The sequence below is a fragment of the Myxine glutinosa genome, chromosome 7, assembly GCF_964187855.1.
Source record: "Myxine glutinosa chromosome 7, kmMyxGlut1.1, whole genome shotgun sequence".
Lineage (NCBI taxonomy): Eukaryota > Metazoa > Chordata > Myxini > Myxiniformes > Myxinidae > Myxine > Myxine glutinosa.
In genome coordinates this window covers 114,321,713-114,345,211 of record NC_136267.1, presented here as the reverse complement: position 1 = coordinate 114,345,211, position 23,499 = coordinate 114,321,713, and the positions used below count along the sequence as shown (strand labels likewise).

At 42.5% G+C, this 23,499-nt stretch overlaps 1 protein-coding gene across 7 annotated transcripts in view; it reads right to left on the bottom strand.

The window, feature by feature from the left end:
• The window catches only part of CHEK1 (checkpoint kinase 1), a 48,614-nt gene extending 25,955 nt beyond the window's left edge, over positions 1-22,659 (bottom strand). For 2 of the 7 annotated variants that reach the window (XM_078782167.1, XM_078782168.1), the window contains exons 1-6: positions 22,648-22,659; positions 22,219-22,290; positions 15,566-15,792; positions 12,758-12,822; positions 12,586-12,655; positions 7,656-7,844 (exon numbers count right to left, since the gene is read on the bottom strand). In XM_078782167.1, coding sequence (XP_078638293.1) covers positions 7,656-7,844; positions 12,586-12,655; positions 12,758-12,822; positions 15,566-15,792; positions 22,219-22,289 — 622 coding nt within the window. In that variant the 5' untranslated portion in view covers position 22,290; positions 22,648-22,659. The other 5 variants (XM_068122967.2, XM_068122968.2, XM_068122966.2 and 2 more) reach the window with 4 other exon arrangements.
• Positions 22,660-23,499: the final 840 nt, after the last annotated feature.

The following is a 23,499-nucleotide window of genomic DNA, read 5'->3' as shown; positions in this document are numbered from 1 at the left end:
TGTAGACCCGGACAAGTTCGTATCGATTTAATTTCTTTGAAATTCTCTCAAGGGCAAGGTGAATAAGTACTTTGCGGTGGTCAGTCTCGTCGTAGAATAGCCCAAGAACGACGGCATGAAGAGAGGATTGTGCAAACCAGCAGAGCAGACGTATTAGCAGTGCAGGCTGTAGGAAAAATTTGGTTAAACGACAAAGAAAAGCGACCAAATGCCCAGGAAGTATCCCGTCTTGGAGAAGCAAGTAGACTAATACCAAAAAGAACGGCAACAAAAAAAAGATTTGACAAACGCAGGAAAAAAGAAAAGCTCATCTATTTCAAAATGAATACCAGACAGGAAGTTGCGGTAACAATCTCAAACTTCATGACAACAGAGGTCTTCAACCACGAATGCAAAGAAAACAACATGACCCAAAGATACAATCCGGTGCCTCCGGGTCTACTCTTCGGCATCGTGCTACCCGTCCTGCTTCCACTATTTCTGCTCCTGGTGGTCATCATTTCACAGCCCATGATGCGTTGTGCACCACGCTACATCCTCTTCGCCAACCTCCTGGTGGCCGAGTGCCTGGACGCACTGTTGGCCTCACTCAGCACAGCACTCTTGGCCATGAATGAGGTGCCCAAGGCATCTGGGGTGTCATGCGTTATTGCTCAGACCAGCGGTATCGCTGTGCACTCGGGAGCAATAGCTGGCCTTGCCGCGATTTCCCTCGACCGTTACATTGCCGTACGAAGGCCACTACGATACGAAGTGCTTTGCTCACCCAGCCGAGTCCTGATAGGCCTTGCCTTGTTGTGGACCTTGGTTGATGTAGTTGCCATCACGGTGGCGATCATTGGGGCATTCACAGCCGAGCACCCACTCGAACCATGCGAGATGCTCGTACTCATGTCTCATGCAATACTCCTCAACATCTACTGGGTGGTGTACACGTGCACATGCGGCATGGCCATCACAATGTGCTTGCGTGGAGTTTGGCTTGAGGGCCAAGCATCAGGAGCATTTCGTGGTCGGAGCTCGTTCCGAGCAATCACGACAATTCTCATCAATGCTCTGCACCTTGGCATTTACATACTTCCTACACCAGTACACAATGCTGTGTTGTTGATTGCAAGACATGAGGAAGGAGGCAACGAGCTGGAACACGAAGGTGAGAACAGCAACTGTAGTAACACGGCTCAGGAAAACGAAGACCGAGTGGAATTTCTAAAGCACATCATCATTCTGGGTATGTCACACATTGCACAAGCGCTGTCACTCGTGTTCAGCGGATTTCGAAAAAAGGATGTGCAGGTGGTGCTGTTCAAAGCATGCAGCAGATGGTGGTCATTGTTCCATATCAGCCGCAGTGTTTCTGCAATTGGTAATATAAATTGCATTTCAAAAGGCTAGGTGAGCTAATACATCAAGAACTTCTGCATTATCTTTACACATTTCCTTGGCATGAAATGTATTACCTTGCCAGTTGAAGAAAAGCTTAACTTTAGCACTAAAAGGACAAAACAGTCTCAACTCTTTACCCAGTAGTAGCTGTAACCGTTAAATCATACTAAAATATGCAATTTGGTGTCTGTCTGACGATTTTGGACCGTGATACATTCCATCGTTACTTATACAATCTCAACCAAACTTGACAGGAGGACTAAGGGTCACACAATGATAGTTGTAGTGATTTAATTTGTCCCTCTCCCCAAAGGGATTTTCTCCACCAAGGGGGGGGGGGGGGGTTCCTGTATCTAGGTGTATTTATGTGTGTTAAGATAACTTTATCGTGGCGTTTTTCCCAACGACGCTTCTAATAAAAGCATAATATTCATGTTGGGCCTGGTGTTGGCATAGCGGTTAGGGTGCCGGCTTGGGATCCTAGGATCCTGGGTTCGAATCCCGATCGATCGCCGAATTAACGCCAGGGGGGTTGACTCAGCCTGTCATCCTTCCGAGGTCGGCAAATTGAGTACCAGCTTGCTGGGATGAATGATCACGGTGTGTACCCCGATTTAGAATAGGTACACCGTGTCCCTGCGCATCGTAAGAGGCGACCAAGGGTTGGCGTCAGGAAGGGCATCCGGCCATAAAAACATTGCCTCAAACAGGAAACCATGATCGTCATGGGGCCCGCAAAGCTAACCCCTGCTCTAGCGGGGAACATGGCCTTAAAACGATCATTCATATTCATTCATTCATGTTATTACAAAACAACATTACTACTAATAATATCCCACCTCCCCAAGGGGTGTTTCCCCCTTGAACAAACACCGTCTTAACATGTATGAAAAGCTTATCATGCCGTTTTCGTGGGAGCAACGGCCCCTACCAAAAGTAAAAATATTATAAACCACAAACATGTTTTCATTACCTTTTGAAACAATCACCAATGCTGTTTAAAACTAAACTGAAAGAAATTTGGAGGAATGCCAACATCTGTGCGGCAAATTTTACTTGCGGAACTGAGCGAAGATCTACTGTAATCGATATACCCCACAAGGATTAATAACATGACACCATGCCGCTCCCGTAGTCAGCGGGTGTATTAGTAAATAAAAAGGGATTGGTGGTATGGCTGTTTGGCTCACTGTCATGGAGTGCCAATGTTGAAATTCAGACCTGCATCAATGAATAGGGTAAAGAATCATACCATTCCAGCATTCATCACGAGTGAAAGATGTCATAGGGCATTTAATTTTACGATTCCTTTGCATCACACCATTGAGAACTAGAACGGTACTCTTCGACATCCAGACGTCGACCGATGTGCCTCCACCCACATTATTACATCATTATACATTCGTGTACCAAGTTTGATTTAAATCCCTTCAGTTGTTCTCAAGTATCACATGTATGATTATACACCAGACATAACTTTTGACGCCAAAATCTAAACGGTTCATATTTTCATCATAATATATACTTGTACCAAGTTTAGTCAAAATCCCATCACTAGTTAGCGCAGTAACAGAACTTTTACACAACAGGACCTCTGACCTTTGACCTCTTGCCCCATAATCTAATCTGTTTACCTTTACATCCTTATGCATACTTGTACCAAGTTTGACTTTGTTTCCTTCAGTCTTTAAGTTATTGCGGTAAACAAAACACATTACTGATTCTGACCAATGAGTGACCTCTTGACCCAAAAATCAAATCAGTTAATCTTTGCATCATAATACATACTGGTACCAACTTTGGTCAAAAGCCCATGACTGTAATCTATATACCCCACAAGGGTTAATAACAACATTACAAGTAACGACAAGTTATTGCGGTAACAAGATTTTTACTCAACATGACCTCTGACCTTTGACCTTGCGATTCCAAAATTTAATCAGTTCATCTTTACATCATAGTACATACATCATCAAAGTTTGATTTAAATCCCTACAGCCATTCTCAAGTTATCATGGTAACGAAAACCCTATCATGGGAGGACGGATGAACAACCCAAAAACATAATGCCTCCGGTGACTTCGTCAACGATAAACGATAAACATTAAAATGTTAAAAGGAGACCTTCTGAGCAAATTGATGAGAAGCACAACTTTTTTTAATCAAACGACTATCATTTGTTCAACAAATCAAAGGATGCGTTGCTCTCATGAACATGGTACTGTTTTCAAATAATTTCTTGTATTGCTACACAACATAGCACCAAACACACCACCTTTAGAGGCCATTTTTTACCCACAGAGCGGGGGTTGGCCTTTTTTGGGCACCGTGGTCCCCTTTTTGAAGCAATGTTTTATGGCCGGATGCCCTTCCTGCCACCAACCCTGTTAGTCGCCTCTTGCGATACACAGGGAGTTACCAGTGAACTGGTACTCAATTTGCCGACCTCGGAAGATTGACAGGCTGAGTCAACCCCCCTGGCGTTAATTCAGCGATCAATCGGGATTTTAACCCAGGATCCTAGAATTCCAAGCCAGCACCCTAACCGCTAAGCCAACACCAGGCTACAACATCTTGTAAGGAAGAAGATTAATATCTTATCGTGCAATTCGATATGTTGATGATACAGACAAAGACAGAGTCTGCGATAAACGATAAACATTTTCTTCCATTTCTTTCTACCGACACCCAACTCCTTTCACATTATCCTTCACGTCACTTGTACTTTCAAATTTCTTGATCAAGATCATAATTGTAGACCAACATGGTGTTTGTCTGCAGTTTAATTGTTGACAAAAATCTCGCTGTGTCTGAACAACACTTTTGGTCTAATAATAACACTCGATGATAAAAAAAACACGTTCTACACAGTACGACAACATGACTGTAACTGAAGAGGTAGGACGATGCAAGCAACATGCCATAAACTCCCTACTACTCTGATGTTCACAGTGTTGCCATTTCTTCTGCTGTACGTCACACGGTTCAACGATAATAACAAAACAAAAATGGTGTCCTTTTTGAAAGACCCTGCACATATACATAGTGTGGAAGGGTTAGTGAAAAGCTGAAAGATGAGATGAAGAGGGAAGGGAAAGGAAGAGAAATGGAAGTGACAGAAAGGGGCTGGGAGGATTTCCTCGACAAATGCGCACTCACCTTTGAGCCGTCTAGTATGGGTTTAAATCTCGATCCAGGTATAAATTATCGCCTTGGTGTTCCACATGGAGGGCGAGGCATGATGCGAGCGTGCCATCCCTCATATTGACATTAACGTGGATGTCCCCACCTGGCTAAGAGGGATTATTTAACTTGGGATTATTTGATGTAATAAGGAACTCGTTCGGAACGAGTAAGAATCAGTCATTTCACCAACTTGCACAAACACAGAAGACCACTTTTACAAAACATATTGCATCCAGTTCTTCAAGAATGAGATTATACACTTTGTTAATTCATTCACAAATTGTGTGCTATTCTCCTTCCTATTTTTTTCAGTTCGCCATGTCTTCCAGGAAGCTTCCTTAATAATCATTAAATTAAAATTATTACACAACAATTTTTTTACAAAAGACTGCAAGATGGGCGTGAAGCTGACACTTGTATGCTTATGATTCAACATGGTACAAATTATTTGTTGTATAATGACTGCGTAATGTTTGTTGAAGTGAGATGTTTATTTTAAAGGTTGAGCAGAGTAAAATTGTACCATAGTTAGATTTCAAGCTGTGTGGAAAGATCGTATGAGTTTGGGAAATTTCGGGTTACTTCTGGATATCAAAAGTGCAATTTCTAGCAGCTTCTGGTTATAGAACCATGATTGAGTAATTGTGAGTTGTTTTTAGAGTGAAGAGCTCTCACAAATGTTCTTGGTTACAGAGTATAAATGTATATATAGTGAAGCAGCAGGAGAGAAGGAAGCATTGAAGAAGAGCCAGTCATCAGTTCCTTTGTTGTGTACATTGCCGTGCCGGCGTGCGCCGTGTATCGTTTATGCTTTGTCTTTTAAATAAACGCAAGTTTGGACTACAGCAATCTGCCAGGTGGAAATGGATCCAAACACCTTGGGATATGTGACATTGTTAGCCCTTCGTCACGACTATAGTCCATTCTCAAAACATGCGATGGTATAAATGAGTTACATCATCCACAAATGCTAAGAGAATGGTTGTGGAACTTGAAAGTAATGAGATAAGAACTTTGTGGACTTCACTTTGTTGGCTTCCTTAATGTTTGAATAAAATAAAAAAGCATAAATTATTCTGTGCTGTATTTCTGGGCCAAACTGGAGCTTTATCATGAAATTGCTCTTTTGATGGGAAGGCTCTTGTGATGTAGAAACAACAAATGTGGTTTGGGATTTTTGGTGGCATTTTCTACAAAATATCGGGCCGTGTTTAAGTGTTTCACACTCACACTCACACTCTCCCAAAAACGTGTTTTCTACAAAACATTAAATTTCCTGGATACAGGCCTGGTGTAAAGTGGGGGAAAAAAAGTACTTTACAAATGACTTTTACAAATGCTACAAAACAAGACAATTTACATTATAAATGTAATCTATTATTTGCATGGTCATAGATTATGGCCTCAATCATTGTTAATGAAGCATTTCTTGCTTAAACATCATCGATCGACAAAGCTTAGAGAAAATTGTTGCTAAAAACCCTGGAACTGTCTGGTTTCTGGTGTATCAAATCAAATGCAATGTGGTAAAATAGAGGCGTTGTCTGCGATACAGGTCGACGATTAAATAACAGTGATCACATGACAAAGGCAGAAACCATGAAAATAAACAACGACTCATGCATTTCAAAGATTAAATTTCAATTGAAGACCTGAGTGGAAGAAGTACTTAAGTCACATTCTTGGACAAAGTGATGTAAAACCAGGAACTCCATCTATGGTATGGTAACAATCCATGTCTAAAACTTTGCATAGAGTTATTTTGTGACTTAAGTACTTCATCCATTCAGGTCTTCAATTCAAAGGAAAAGTAAATCGCCAATTTATGCTGTGTTGCAGAAGTTTTTTATGGACAGGATCACGAAGGAACTTGTAAATACATTATATGAGAAGAGACATTGAACAACACAAATTTACATCGGATGTATTAGAATAGTTCAAAACAGGACAACCCTCCCATCTACTTTCTCAACAATCCTCTCCAAGAAGTTCTGTCACTCAAGATTTTGGGTCTCACTATCTGCCATGATCTTTCTTGGGAAAACCACATTTCCAAGCTGGCCTCCAAAGCCAGTCGCCGACTGGGCATCCTCCGTCGTGCGAAGTCCTTCCTCGGCACACCTGAGCTCCTCACCACATACAAGGCTTTCATCCGCAGCTCAATGGAATACTGTTCTCCCCTATGGGCCGGTGCTCCTGCCTCACACCTAGCTCGGCTTCACGCTGTTGAAACCAAAGCTTTCAGAATTATTGGAATCTCCCGCGATGAAGCTATCTCTGAGGGCCTTTCACTCACTCACCGCAGGCAGGTAGGTGGTCTTTCTGTCTTCTACCGACTCCTCTCCGGCCTTGCACCCCCAGCTCTCTCTGTGCTCTGTCCCCCAAATATTCCTACAGGTCGCACAAGATCTGCCAGCAACCCTCTGATGGTTAAACTGCCGAAATCTCGGCTCTCTGCTCACCTTCACTCTTTCATTCCTCTTTTCTCCCGCCTCTGGAACAAACTCCCTCACTCCCTTCAATCCCACTCCTCCCTCCAGGTCTTTAAAACAGCTGTTCACCACCATCTCTTATCTTCCCCCATCCAAAACCTTGATCTTTTCTACCCCCGCTAATTCACCCCAGATCCACTTTGTTTGAAATTCCAACTTCTTTCCTGGAAGTCCTGGCAGTGTCCATATGTTTTATACCTCTCCCACCGCCCCCTTCCCATGCCCCCCCCCCCCCCCCCCAAAGCCCTCGCCCTCTCTCAGATCTCTCAATGTCTCCATGTCTCCATGTCTCTCGGTCCCTGCTCTCAAATGTTGTGTTTGTGTCCTTCCCCCTCTCTCCCCATCTTGTCTACCGCTCCCAATGTTATACGTTTTATGTGTCGGTTTGTCTTTCTGTGTGATTAATGTTCGCTCTTTCACGAGCCTCGATCTTGTATACAAAAAAAAACAAAAAAAAAAACAGTTGTGGTTTGCATACCCTAAAACTACCATGATAAGCTTCAAGCTGTTGTTTCTTTGCCAAGCCAATGTTGTAATGAAGTACTTTGGAGTTTAAAAAAATATAGATGCACACAGGAAGAGTAAGCTCACCCCCAGCAAGCATCGCCACGAGGACGATTCCACAAGCCCAGATGTCGACGGGCTCGGCACGACATTCCTTCTTGCTTATTACTTCTGGAGCGATGTAAGGTAGCGTTCCGCACATACGATTGATAGACCGCTCACGCCCTGAAACTCGGAAAACCGTCGCCAAGCCAAAGTCTGAAATCTTCAGGAAATCTGCACAGGAGCAATGGGGAGAAAAATGATTTTATTTAAGGAATATTACAATTAGAAGAATACTCAGAATTGCATGTTAATTCACCCCAGATCCACCTCTTTGAAATACCGACTTCTTTCCTGGAAGTCCTAGCAGTGTCCGTTTGTTTTATACCTCTCCCACCCAGCTCCTCCCCCCACCCCTTCCCCTGCTCAATCCCCCCCAAGCCCTCTCCCTCCCACAGATCTTCCAATGTCCCTGTTCTCGCGCGTTGTTGTGCTTGTCTGCTTCCCTTTCTCTCCCCATGTTGTCTCCCACTCCCTTTATTATATGTTTTATGTGTCCTTTTATGTTTTTTGTGATTAATGTGAGCTCTTACACGAGCCTCAATCTTGTATACCAAAAAATAATAATAATAATTTAAAAAAATAAGGGGTTTCAAGGGATTGCGACTGTCTATACATAAAGTGTCACATAATATCACGACTACATCACCTCACGCTTATTCTAATACATTCAAAATATGAGATAACTAAGCTATGCCATGCAAGGTTAACCTATACAAGTCATTTCCACAACTATATATACACAAGGTCTGACAATAAAGTTCCAGGACTGATGTTTTTTCTCACAAGGAGGCAGCACTGGCTTGAGTTTTGCAATTGGACATACCTCATAATCTTCATGTCAGTACTGTGTTAGACGTTGTATCGATTAGTTGTGTTTTGTAGCCGTACTGGAGTTTTGTTAAAATCAAGTGTTGCAATTATTGCGTTCTGAAAATGGACAAATTTATGGAACAGAATTGTCACAATCAGGTTTTTGGTAAAACTAAACAAAAGTGGCACAGACATTTTAGACAAGTTGAAGCTGGTGTACAGGGAAAATGTGACATCGAGATCACATGTGTTTGAGTGGGCCAAGAGGTTTGCAGAAGGGGGAATAGATGGGAATGATGACGCGCGGCCGGGATGCCGATCAATTGCTAAAACAGACAAAAATGTCGAAAGTGTGAGAATGTCTGTCGGATCTGACCGACGTCCGAAACTCCAATGAAAGGAACTCATGTTGCATCAACACAAGGGATCCAGAGAGCTGTGGTCAATGAACTAAATGGCCTTTCAGACAAGGACTTCCAATGGTACTTTGAAGCATGGCTGCAATGTTGGCAAGCGTATATATAGGCTCCCAAGGAGATTACTTTGAAGGTGACGACTAAACATAATTGGGACATTTGCAATAAAAAAAAAATGTTTTGCTTTAATCTTTGAACTTTATTGACGGACCTCATATAAAAGACAGGTCAATGCACAGAATGACCGCTCACGGAAAAAATGGCCTTTATAGACAGGTGGTCTTTCTGTACAGGTTTGCGGCTGCCATCTTTCTGCAATACAGTGACGATATTCAAGCACAAGTACCCAAATGTATACAGTAACCAAATCTGCCTTGGTGACCTTCATTTACTCTTAATTATTTTCTAAAGTGATTAATTCATATCTCACTCTGTGCCCTCAAACTTGTCCATCCAGTATGTCTCTCTTCCTCTTCACAATGTTTTGGATCTGCGTCTTTCTGCAGTGATGGCCTCGCACGTTGAGCTTCTTGGTGATCACTCTGCAGCTCATCTAATATTGGCCAGCATCTTGATCACCTCCATTTTAATCTCCAACGACAGCCGATTACACGATAACTTCCCGGAATGGAAGAAAGAAGCCATCACACTGAAAACCAAGCTATTACTGAAAACCGAGCGAACTTGAAGATTGAAAAAGCAAAAAAGCAAATACAAATCGGAGCAGACGATAGTAGCGAGCGTACAAAATTGATGAACGATAACACGCCAATGCACTGAACCATTGAATTCGGAAGTTCCGTGCACTGAAACAAGATTTTATTTATTTATTTATAATATGATCTACAGCTTGTATTGGAGCTGCCACTCAAACGTCTTACACACATGGCGACATCCTCATACAGAAGAGATACAACACATGACTATTAAACGAGACAAACACAACCACTGAGTTATGGGGAATTGGCGTCACATCCCACCCAAAATACTCGGGTTACGAGCGACGTCAGAGTTATGGCGCCGCTTTTCTCACTGGTTATACTGGGTGGTTTGCCATTGCCGTTCAAGTGATTTGTCTGTGCTCTATCGTTTTAAATGCTGAGCATCAAGCAAGGGAGCAGCACATACCATTTAAAAAAATCTTTCGTATGATTTGGTTGGGGTTCGAACTGCCGACCTTCCAGACACAGAGCGGACACTCTAAACATTACACCACCAAGTCTGGAGGTAAGGAATACATAAAAGTAAGGAATGAAAGAGAGAAATAAGAGTAAGAAATTAAATAAAGTAAGTGTGGAATGAAAAGGTGAAGATAAAGGAATAAAGTCAGGATGCCAGTAAGGCAGGAGTGTTTCACTCAGAGTAGTTGGTGCATGGAATGGTCTCTCGGGAAAAGTAATGGCAGCAGAAACAGTAAATAGGTTTACATTTGAATTGGTTACCTGGAAGCATTGAGGATAGTAGGGTACATTGATATGTGCAGGACTGGTAGGTAGCTGCAGTACAGATAGGTATTTAATATATTATTGTGGAAATAACTTCTCGGGGTTAATTAACATTGCTTATTATAGTTTATTTATCTCCATAGTAAATGCCTTGGAATAAGTGTGAGGTAATTTATTCATGATATGAATGAATGAATGAATGATCGTTCTAAGGCCATTTTTCCCCGCTAGAGCAGGGGTTAGCCTCTGTTATCCCGCTAGAGCAGGGGTTAGCCTCATAATTTATTCATGATATCATGGAGTAAAATCACAAACTACCATAGAGTAAAATCAGAAGCATTTAGAAGGCACACCTTTTATTCTCGAGCGTTTTCACAACGAACAATCTATCTATAATTCCAGTAATCTCTGTGTGTATGTTTGTATGTTTGTATGTTTGTATGTTTGTATGTATGTATGTATGTATGTATGTATGTATGTATGTATGTATGTATGTTTGTCTGTGACCGCTGTTTCTCGACAACTACCGGTCCGATATACTTTAAACTTGCCAGGTATATTGCTGGGGACCCGAGGATGTGCCTTTTCAAGGTTTCATATTAATCGGAGAAGTAGTTACCGAGCTATGTCCAAAAAACGATTCAACCAATCAGAGAGCAGCGAGCTATCACGTGTGCCGAACGTGGCGAACAGACTCTGCCTCGGACGGCACATTTGAGAGCGTATTCATTTATTTCACGTTGGAAAACTATGTTGCCGTTAAACTATGTTTTAAAACTAATTAAAACTAATTTGCGATTCATCGTAACTGCGATTCGCGACCTTCCGGACAGTGAAGACTTCACTTCCGGCAGCCAATCACAGAACGCTTTGTTGCGTAGGCGTGGCCGATGTGAGAGCGAGCCGAGCCCAGCGCGTGCGCCATTACGGTTCGTAATTCGATTTCTTCCGGAGAAAATAATAATTTCTCGATTTCTTATGCGCATTATTTCTCCCAATTCAGTCAGAGCGAAGGGCGGAAGCGAAGAGCATTGTTTTTTTTGTTTACGGGCGTACGGGCGGGGTAGAGCGTACGGGTAGCGTTTTTTTTTTTTTTTGGCAAGGAACGGGCACCCACGTACGGGCATGCCCTAGTAATGAAAAAGACGCAAGAATACATCGCAAAGTACCAGATTGAAAGATCGCAAAATTGCCGATTTGTTTATCCAGAGAATTAGTGATGTCATCCTGCCTAGCACAATAATAGCTGAAGCAATTACAATGAATCCAACGGAAGGAAGCAACAACCTCTCTTGTGTATTGCACCTGTACCATAACACAAAAATAAAATTGGAATTAAAAAAAATACATCACAAAAGAGCACCAAAGTGATGACGTCATATTGGCATGACAACACACAGCCTGGTTTTACACTCGTATAATAGGGCCACCGCCATAGCTTTGTGAAGATGGTAGAGTTTCGTTCCAAATTGTAATCACCAAGTGGATAGTCATACCTGCAGTATTTATCATTTTCCAAAATAACCAAGTGTGAAGCAACAATGCATTGAACCAAGGTGATTTATCGCTTTTATTCTTCGTCTTCCTTCTCTTCCCTTAATAAGGGGTGGGGTCCAGTAGTGCCAAGCTTCTGCCCTGCCTTTCCCATGATACTCCTCCACTTCCCCCTCTCCTCAGCCAACTCTCTCCACCTTATTAATATCACTCCTCACACAATCTTCCCATCTCAACCATGGCCTACCTCATTCCCTCCTACTTTGCTCCCTCAACCTATCCACTATCTTTGCCATTCTCTCTTCCTCCATCTGAAACAAGTGTCCAGGCCACTTCAGCTGAATTTTTACCAATCTCCCAATCAAATTTGTCTGCACAGCAATCTCCTCTCTCGGTTCATCCATCCACCATCTTCACTCCCACAATCCTCCTGACCCAATTGTTCACAGACCTGCAGACTCTGTTGTCTCCCTGTCAGTGCTGCCTTTTTGAGACTGTAAAGGTAGGCCGGCATCACATGACACCAAAACTTTTCCTTTCAATTATCTTGACATCTTTTGGTTATAACCAAAATAAAAATAGTGTGTGTATACCTCTAAGCTCTACTGCCAACCCCATCTTAAGATCAACAAAGTGAGCCAAAATAGCAGCAATAGCACACATGCTGTTTTGGGATTGGAGGCAAATTGTTTTAAAAAACGTACATGCATATATACAGGATTTCAAGATTATTTTCAAGATTCTTACCATTAGCATCAAGTAGCAAGTTCTCTGGTTTAATATCCCTGTGTGCAATACCCATGCCATGCAAATATTCCTGTGAAAAGAAATTAACGGAATACGTCATATTTAAAACACAATAAGCACACAAATAGCAACAACTATGACCAACCACATGCAAGATGATCGTGCAACTCACCACTCCCGCCAACAATTGCCGGAAAAACATCATTGCATCCCTCTCTGGCATTCCAACATCGGGCTCTGGAGAAAAATTGATTCACAGAAATTCGTTCATTTGAATAGAAAAATTGAGGACATTTGACTATTTCACGATAAGATTATGAAGTCATATTTTTTTTTCCTGCTGCAATTGAAACGAACAGAGACACATTAAATCTTCGTGTAATTGTTACGTGCTCCTCCCCAAACCCCGGTCACGGTGTACCTCCGAGCCCCGAAAGGAGTCACGGCAGAAAGATGTGCTATTATGTGTGCCAATGACCAATGGTGAAACCACACCAATCAGTTGATACCAAAAACCAAGTATTGTATTCGTATCGCACAATAATAACAGCACAAGTACAATATACTTCAATTGCACAACAAAATACCATATAATTCCTATGATGGTACCACCAGTTTCTTAACTCGATAACTCACGGTGCTCCACGTGAACGAAATGTAACACCCCCAAAGTCACTGTCCCGGCACCAGGCCAAAGTCGATCCACGCACCGGTGATCACAAGAAAAAGGTCGTATTGAGACCAGAATCCAGGTCGCCTGACAGTCGACACTGCCGAAGAGCCGCTGGGTGGGTGTTGGGCCGACGTCTGTCAGGCAAAAGTTCACCCAAAAGGCGATTGGGAACTCACACCTTCAGTTCACCAGACAAGTACGCTGATATGAACGAGCAGCGGCTCCCAAGCAGAAAACCGCGAATTCCCAATCAAAATTCAAGACACACACGCGAACCAGGTTAACGGCTGGCTCGAGGTGAAATGGCTCGTACGAGGCGAAATGGCGGACGGGCCCATAATGGAGGCGTACCTGCTCTCCAACAATGATTCACTTTTTGAACTTAACAGCAAAACCCGACATGCACGTTTATCTGCCACAGCGACACTGTCACAGGAATCCCTTTCCCGGAGAAACCAATATTCGCTCGTGACCAACGTTCGCCAGCGTCCGCTCGCCACCTCCAAGCAGATCGGCCTTTCTCTTCCCATCTTACTTGCTCCACTTTAGCCTCCTCCTCTTCTTCTTCTTCTTCTTCCGGTTTCTCCCGATCCATTTCGTTTTTCTTTTAAAACACGAATTTTTCCTTTTGAAGACAGCTATCTCCATTTCACTCAAACTATAACAATAATAGTACATGGAACTAAAAATGCTTCCAGTGGATGAAAACCACAAAGACGGAAGTGACGAATCCCTAAGAGTAATGAAAAATGTGAATCGAAATCCTCAATGCCCATTCCTCACCCTCCACTCCTCCTCCTCCTCCTCCTCCTGCTCCCCCTCATTTCTCCTGCCACCACCTAACCCCAAGTTCTCAAGCCTATCCTCACACCGTCTTCAAATGCACTCTCCACCACGAGTTCTCATCCCCTCTCCACCGCAAGTCATAGTACCAAGAATAAAGTACAAAGAACCCCCACAACCCCATCCCCTACAACCATAATCTCTAGTCCCATGGTTATATACGAGAGGGTAATATATGCGCAAAGAGGGAGAGTTTATATTGTCATGGCTTTGCAAATCATGGATAGAATTCCATTCTGAACATTGATGGCCATTGTAATCAAATTGCTAAAAATAGATTTTAGGCCATATATCAACTCTGTTCAACAGGATAGTACATAGGTGGCACACTTGTGTTTGAACTGTCTAGCCTGGGTTTGATTCCCAACCAGACTGCAAACAGTATCCATGCTTCAAGGCAGGACGATACATCAAAGTGCGTCGTCACTGGATGGATGCTAAACTGGGTATCCTGTTTGCTAGTATTTATTATTTGGTACACACCCTGAACAAATTACAAAGTCCGGTGTGATTCATCTTCAGTCACACACCAGGCTAGTTCAGCAGATTTGTGAAAGGTTTGGGACAAAGTCCCCTCCTCAGCCAACACAGATGGTGGAATTAACTGCGGCCCTTAACCCTATCTGGGCTGGGGGAGGGAGGGGAATGCCCCCCTCCTCCATCGATTTTCGCCATAACTTCCAAACCGCCACTGATTCACCATTCACAGCTCATTTCCTCCGCCACCAAAGGTGAATGGTGGTTATGTTTTCACCCCCGTCTGTTTGTCTGATTGTCTATCTGTCTGTGTACAAGATATCTCAAAAGGTTGTGGACGGATTTGGACGAAACATGGTGGACAGGTTGTGTGTGTGACGAGGATGAATATATTTGATTTTGGTGAAGATCTGAATATGGATTCGGATAAGAGAATTATTTAATTTTCAAGTGATTCTTCACCATTGAGGGATCGGGCGAAAAGCGATATATAACATGATATTTAAAAAGTTATGGACGACTTATGACTAAACTAGGTGGACGAGTTGGTTAGATGACAAGAACAAGCCGATTAGATTTTGGTTCAGGTCCGAATCCAGATCCGGCCTATCATTGGGATACAAAACAAACTGTTCAGCCTGCTAGAGGTATGCACTCTACCGAGTGCCATTCTAGGAAGCTGCTGATTTGCCACTGATCAAAATAGCGCAGCCCAGATAGGGTTAAAGAAATAGCACTTGTAGTTAATAGCAGTCATAGTTTCCTTAGCTAATAGAATAAAACAAGAAATAATAAAACGGATTTTTGGTGCATATCACGATGCAAGACAGAGCCATTTTTGTAGTTTACATTTACCATGACAACGCCTTTTTGCTTTTATATAACCTTGCAATCACCAACACGAGAGTTCCCAATATTCAAGTCATGTTTCTGTTATGAGTCAACTTCACCCTACGTTTGAGCATTTGCTAACAGCATGCCACCCACCAATGCGGTCAAAAAGCTCTCCGCCACTGCAATATTCGAGGAAGATGTATTGTGTGGGACCATCCTTTCTGTGTCCATAACAGCGAACCACATTCATGTGGTTCAGCATACGTTGGACACACACCTCCTTGCGCACAGCCTGACCAGCTCCCGCTGCTGCACGATCAATTTCAATGATCTTCACGGCAACAGCCTCATCCGTAGTGCGGTTCACAGCCAGACGCACCCTTTTGGAAAAAAATGCAAAAGCAAATTAGGGCTGCATTGGTCCCACTGCTAATGCATACATGACACGGCTCTGTCGCTTGTCATGAGGTATGTGTTGTGGTGTAGATCTTAGTCTTCAAATAAAATAAAATAAAATAAAATAAAAATACGAAATGGATAGAAATCTCAAAAACATGAAATCCCCACTGGGCAAAAAGCAAAAGTAGACAAGAGGTAACAACATATCAGGTGAAAGTGGACAAGAGGAAAATAACAAAATGAAGTGGCGTGGTAGACAGATGAAAATTTACCGGCGAGAATTCTCAAGTTGTGTGGTTTATGTCCAGACCAAGTTATATATTCTCTATCTTTCTTGAATGTATCAAAGAGCTGTAATGTTGCATGGCAAATTTATGTCGACGCAGATCTATTAGTTACGTTTAAGAAAGCATGGTCTTCACGACAACACCATAGTAATACAGTATTACATATAGTGAGCACTGATAAAGGAAGAAGATGCAGGTCAAAATACAATGCAGTGTACTCGTATACAAAGTGTTCATATGGTGCTATGTATTTGAATACAGTAATCCCTCGCTTTACGGAAGCGTTACGTTCGCAAAATCCTCCTGTAAAGTGAATTCCCGTAAATCTAAACAAATTTCCCATATACTCCCATTATAAGTAGGTTTCTACGGAACAAAATCTTAACTCCAAGAAGTAACAAATACAATTAAGGCAACAAATTACAATACTCTGTGCATTACTTTAAACTCTTAACTATTACTGTAATACGATGTGTCTGTACTAAATTGGAGATTAGTACTGTACACTAATCCGTTTTGCTTGTTGGCTTCAATATACAATGTAAAAATAAACTGTTACATCGAGCAAAAAGAAGAATATTGTTTGACTGACAATGATGACGTGTGTGGCGGCTGGAGGGAGGGACGTAGGTGAGTGCCGACTGGTGGTGAACCGCGGGGTCTCTATGGCGACAGTGTTCACCACAGCTGGTCTGTTACATCTCCTAACACACTGTGATCACCATCACTCCGAAGGCTAGGAGTGGCAGGTCCAAGGGTGGCAGGCTGAGGTGCACACACCCACCACTTCCTCCACTTGCTACACACACTCACCACTGCCTCCACGTGCTACACCCACCACCACTTCCTCACTTGAGGGTCGCTTTCCAGATATCTTGGGCAACTGAAGGAGCGAGCAGAGCCAACCACGAGATGAAGTGAAAAGCAGTGAAATCCCAACCGCACAAGTTCACTCGGGGAGCGAGCGGAAGGCGATGTGCAGGGGGGCGGCGGAGGAATGGTACGAAAGGGTGGCGGGGAATCATTAATACTTCAAAAATTATCCAATTTAAACCAAGATGGTGACATAATTGTTTAAGCCCGAGTTCCAATATAGCTGGGCGGCTTAGCTAAAAAATTCGGATCGATTGTGCCTTTTCCCTTAAAAGCATGAAACTTGGCACATGGCTAGAATACCCGAAAAGAAAGATTTTTAGTCCACGGGGCATCCCCAATTTCACCCCATATGGCGGCCATCTTGAAATCCAAGATGGCCGTCATACAAGACCTATTTTGATGAATATCTCCATAATTAGAACAGATATCAAAATGGTTGAAGTGCCTATACCTACATTTTTAGGGTCTAGGAATCCAATGGCAACATAAAATCCAATGGCAACATATTGGAACACCCACAGTTCCAATACTGGAGTCTCACGATGGCATTGGAGAACAGCATCCTGACCTTTGTGCGCTCATTGAGGGAGGCTGACTTTGAAATGTACTTAGATGCTTTATGGGAGCTTCTTCCGTGGTTCTTTGCTCTTGACCATACGCACTATGCAAGATGGGTCACAGTCCATTTGCGTGATATGATGGACTTGCACAAGACACACCCTAAAGTTCTGGATAATTTCCGAGCTGGCATGTTCACGGTACAAAAGACCCAACGCAAATTTTCTTCAATTGCTACAGATCATGCACATGAACAGAACAATGCACGTATCAAGGGAGATGGAGGAGCTGTGGGTCTGCTGGACAATGCCCATGCTCTGCAAAGATGGATGGTTGCAGGTCCAGAGGTCTCATGGGTGATTGATGAGTTTGAGACTGCACAGGAGCAACATGAAAGCAAAGCGCCATCACTGCATCATGATCAGAATAAAAGCACCCAGATGACCTTTGACAAACATGTCAGATCACTTGTATCAGTTATCGAGGAGCTAGGTAATCCATTTATTGAAGAAACCGCTGACCTTTTGGTCCTTGACACAAAGGATATAGCAAGTGCATCAGTCGTACAAAGTGTGAAAGACGTGCAGAAAGTGGGAAAGGAGGCTCTGGAGTCATTTGTGCAAGAGAGGCTGATTGAACGCTCAAAGCCTTTGAATGATGTCGTCCCGCGCAAAAAGTTACCTCTGTTTGGCAGCTCATCAGTAACAGACCAGCTGACAGATAAACACAGAGGTTCTTACTTGATACAGAGGTTCTTACTGCTCCACCACGCATTGATCTAGAATCACTCTCCCCGTGCACTCAGGAAGAGGCAGATGGTCGGATGTTCCTACATGCTGCTGATGCAACACAGAGAGGGCATAGTAAGGTCCTCATACAAACTGTGGACACAGATGTTGTCGTGCTTGCAGTTACAGCATCCCAGAAGCTTTCAGTGATGATATGGTTACAATTTGGGACAGGCAAGAACATGCGATTTATCTCTGCACATGATATAGCCACAGCTCTTGGCCCTGAGAAATCTAAAGCCCTCCCCATGTTTCATGCACTAACAGGGTGTGACACTTCTTCAGCGTTTAATGGGCGTGGAAAGGTAACTGCATGGAATGTGTGGGAATCATTCCCTGAGCTCACAGAGGTACTAGCAGAAATTTGCCACCAGAGCACAGAGATAACTGAAACCTGCATGATCGTCATTGAGAGATTTGTTATTCTGTTGTATGATCGCACAAGTACTGCTACTGACATTAACATTGTACGAAAGAAACTGTTTGCAAAGAAGGACAGACCTGTGGAATCAATTCCACCAACACATGATGCCCTTGTGCAGCACGTAAAGCGGGCAGTATACCAAGGCGCACTATGCTGGGGACAAGCATTGCATGCTAAGCCTGATCTACCACGCCCCAATGAATGGGGTTGGCAAAAAACGTCTGCTGGCCAGTTCAAACCAATATGGACAACACTTCCAGAGGCTGCAAAGATCTGCAATGAACTTGTTAAGTGTGGGTGCAAAAAAGGATGTACTGGTCGTTGCCGGTGTAAGAAAGCTGCACTTCCCTGTACTTCTATCTGCGCATGTGATGGAGAATGCAGCAAAGACTAGAAAACCACAAGATGGCACAGTTACAGTCTGCGATGTCATAGACACTTTTAATCACTGAAGAATGCCAACCTGTTAAGAGTATTTATATGCATTCCCAGTATGCATGATACTATGTAAAATTAATATTTTCATATGACTGCTTAATATTTTATGTTACCATTGGATTCCTAGACCCTAAAAATGTAGGTGTAGGCACTGCAACCATTTAGATAGCTGTTCTAATTATGGAGATATTCATCAAAACAGGTCTGTTATGGCGGCCATCTTGGATTTCAAGATGGCTGCCATATACTATTGAATATTTTATGTTGCCATTGGATTCCTAGACCCTAAAAATGTAGGTATAGGCACTTCAACCATTTTGATATCTGTTCTAATTATGGAGATATTCATCAAAACAGGTCTTGTATGATGGCCATCCTGAATTTCAAGATGGCCGCCATATGGGGTGAAATTGGAGATGCCCCCTGGACTAAAAATCTTTCTTTTGGGGTATTCTAGCCATGTGCCAAGTTTCATGCTTTTAAGGGAAAAGGCACAATTCATCAGTTAAGCAGCCCCACTAATAGTCAAATATTATATCAAAAGTCAAAATTTCATACGGTAATACGAATACAGTACGTACATCTCACCTCCAAAGGTTTACATGCAGTAATAACTTGCTGTAAAATATTACCTGAGGGTACCTATAATAGCAAGTTGACTTGAAGTGCATATATGATTTTGCCCTCAAGTCGTGTGGTGTATGTAAAACATATGAAGCGAGAGGGAAAAAAACGGTTGTTCGACTCAAATTTCCCCAAGGTGAATTTCCATAATGCGGAGGATTACCATACTTCATCTAGGCTCAAGCATTGTTGTTAGAGTATCCGTTCTGAGTCTAGGAGGACGGCGGTTTCATTCTGACCCAAGCAGAGTAATACCAAACACTAAAAATGGTACGTGTTGCTTTCTCGCTTGATGTTCTACATTTGGAAGATATAGCATGGACAAACCCAGTGGGTTGGCATCCCATGGGGGAGGAGAATATTTATCCTTAAATGCCCCACTGGCTAGGGAGGGAAAAACGTCGCAATACGACGTGCCAGCACCCAGAGCGCACCGGGAAGTTACGTCAATTCCTCAAAGGTCACCGGCTACATTTGTCTGAAGTCAAGACCAGTGTTCTAACGTAGCTGCCTGCAGGTGTGTGCCTGCTCTTCCACGAGCTTTAGAATCTGCAAAATAAATAAATAAGATTACGTTAAATTATATAGACAAATAAATAAATAAGCAAACAAACAAACGAGTAAATAAATAAAGTAGCATGTAAATATGGATGTGTTCAACAAAAACATTTTCCTTCATGCTTTGCACCAAATACCAAATTAGATGTCGGCAGTGAAAACGGTCAGACTGGTAACCAGCCTGACTTGTCCATTTTCTGGAAAAAAATCTTTTCACCCCTGGATCGACGGCGTCGATTTCTAAAACTGAAAGTCGAGTTGAACAGTAGTCGGAAAACATCATGGTGTTTCACATGTTTAAAGGGAACAATTGGTCCCAAACTACATAATTTCCTTCACTTGTGCATTTCATCGTGGAGCAAAAGCATCTCCGAAGCAACTTTAGAAAACAGAGAAGGCAATTTGAGCCAAATCATAATGGACCAGAAAGACAGCAGCCAACAGTTTACACATCTTTACTGAGGACATCACCTGGCTGTTTTAGCTGGAATTTATAATAAAATATCACATAAGTTTAAAATAAAAACTGCAAATCTTACCTTTCGTAGGTTTAAACAAAAATAATAAATAAATAAGAAGTTAAATATCCTTGATTGCTCTTCGCGAATACACCTAGATTTCTTTTTTATTTAGCAAACTTCAACTTCCACGAACGTGTAAAACCCTGGCTTGTAGTTCGTCCACTCGGAGATGTGTGCGTGATGTTTGTGTGGGTCACCTCTAAACAAAAAAACACAGCCATCAAGTTACATGTTTGAGAGTGTCAGTTTGACAAACGAGGAAAACATCAAGGGTCGCTGTGTGTGGTGCCAGTGTTTGTCCCAGCCCCTGTCAAACATGGAAGGTCTTTCTTTTTGAAAATTAAAAATGATGCATTCTGGGACATTTCGGAGAATTCAATGAAACAGACAAGCGCATGATTCATCATTCCATATATGGGCATGTGGTGAAGTGAAACAAGCGTTACACCTAGGTCCCCCGTTGGTGAAGTGATGCGAGTTGACAAAGTGGAAGACGCAAGGCGGCCATCTTGGATTTTGACGTGGCGACCCAATTTTCAATAGCGTTCTCCCTTATGCGTAGATACACCCACACACCAGATTAGAAGTTGGTACTTCGCTTATTTTTCAAGATATTCCACTCACAAGGTTCAGACATACATGGCGGCGGCCATCTTGGATTTTGACATGGCGACCCAATTTTCAATAGGGATCTTCCTTATGCCTAGATACACCCACACACCAGATTAGAAGTTGGTACTTCGCTTATTTTTCAAGATATTCCACTCACAAGGTTCAGACATACATGGCGGCGGCCATCTTGAATTTTGACATGGCGACCCAATTTTCAATAGGGATCTTCCTTATGCCTAGATACACCCACACACCAGATTAGAAGTTGGTACTTCGCTTATTTTTCAAGATATTTCGCTCAAGGTTCAGACATGTACATATATGGTGGCGGCCATCTTGGATTTTGACGTAGCGACCCAATTTTCAAAAGCGATCTTCCTTGTGCCTAGATACACCCACACACCAGATTAGAAGTTGGTACTTCGCTTATTTTTCAAGATATAACACTCACAAGGTTCAGACATACATGGCGGCGGCCATCTTAGATTTTGACGTGGGTTGCACCCACACACCAAAAACCAAATTCGAATGCGGTCCTTCGCTTAAGCACGCACGCAAACACGCACGCACGGACGGACTGACACGAACACCATAGTCCCCCTTTCGCTCCGCGGTGCGACGGGGACAATTAAAATAAAAACTTGGGCAGTGTTGAGTGTCATTAGCTTACTGCACTTACTAAGCAACGTTTTCTGTTTACAATAAAAAACGAGTCACTCACTCTCCGTAAGCTCCTTCTCCGAGGGTTTGAACGAGGTCCCATCCTTCGACGAAAGGTATCGGTACTGCCATTCTGCAAAACACCAATCACGTCTAAATCACAACAATCACCGCGAGCTCATTCACGACCACAGAGGCAGAGCAAGCACAACACGGGAAAATGACATTCAGGTCTGTATGGTCGTCTTTGGAGGGCTGCGTACGCTTGGACTCGGTTACAATGCGGAACCAAAATGGAATCATTCAGGTAATCGCAGTGTATACAATTAAAAACACAATATATTCACCTCATCAAAATATGAGAACATCTATAAGTATAATTAAATGACACTTCAGAGGAGACGAGCAAAATTGATTTGCAATATTGAAGTCACACAAGAAAAGAAACTTCCTTCTTGGCGGGAAATATCAAAGTTGTCAGTATCCTTACCCATAAGTCCTTGCGTGAGAAGCAAAATACACATGTTGTTCTTTCAAGTCTTTTGTTGAATTTTTTATGCCTATCGAACTGAACATATAACAATAAATGTAAAAGTAAACATTTTGAATTAAGACTCAACGTTATAAACCACACCGTCGAGTTTCCAACGCGATGAGGAGGGAGGGTCAAGTCGAGCTAAAACTAGATTGCTATTCAACCCCAACTGCGCTTGGTCATTTCAAGCCTTATATATGAATCTAGACGGTTTCCATGGCATGTAATTGTTTTAATTGATGGAATGGCATCTTTATCACAAGTATTTTGTTAAATATTTTGCACGTTTGCTCAAATATTTAAGAAAAACATGATGTGGTATTCCGTTAGCAAGCAGCTTGTTATCGCTTTCCAAGCTAGCCGTTCCGTATCAACCCCTTTGCGATCCGCTTGCCGATCCGCTCCAAAAGGAGCAAGAGATTATGATTGGTGCTTCTTTACGTTAGCTAAAATGGCCGCCGTAGTCTGTTTCAAAACGATAGTACAACCAATGAAATGGTGTACATAATATTATTTAAACTTGTGTTTCATATTTTTATTGTTTCTTCCACTTTTCAACTGAAATTCCTCAAGATCTACAATCATGCAAAACCCCTCCCCAGAGTTCACAACTTAAGGTCTACAGATAAGCTAGGCAGTGGTTTCCTCCTTCTTACTCCCTAGTTGTTTTTCTTTATTTCTCTCTTCCCCGTACTCTACAGCCGCTGCTAACACAATCATTTCGTTTTGGGAAGTTGTCACAAAAGGAAGAAGTAAAACTGAAAATGACAGCCCGGACAGCATTTGCTCGAGTACCACAATAACATT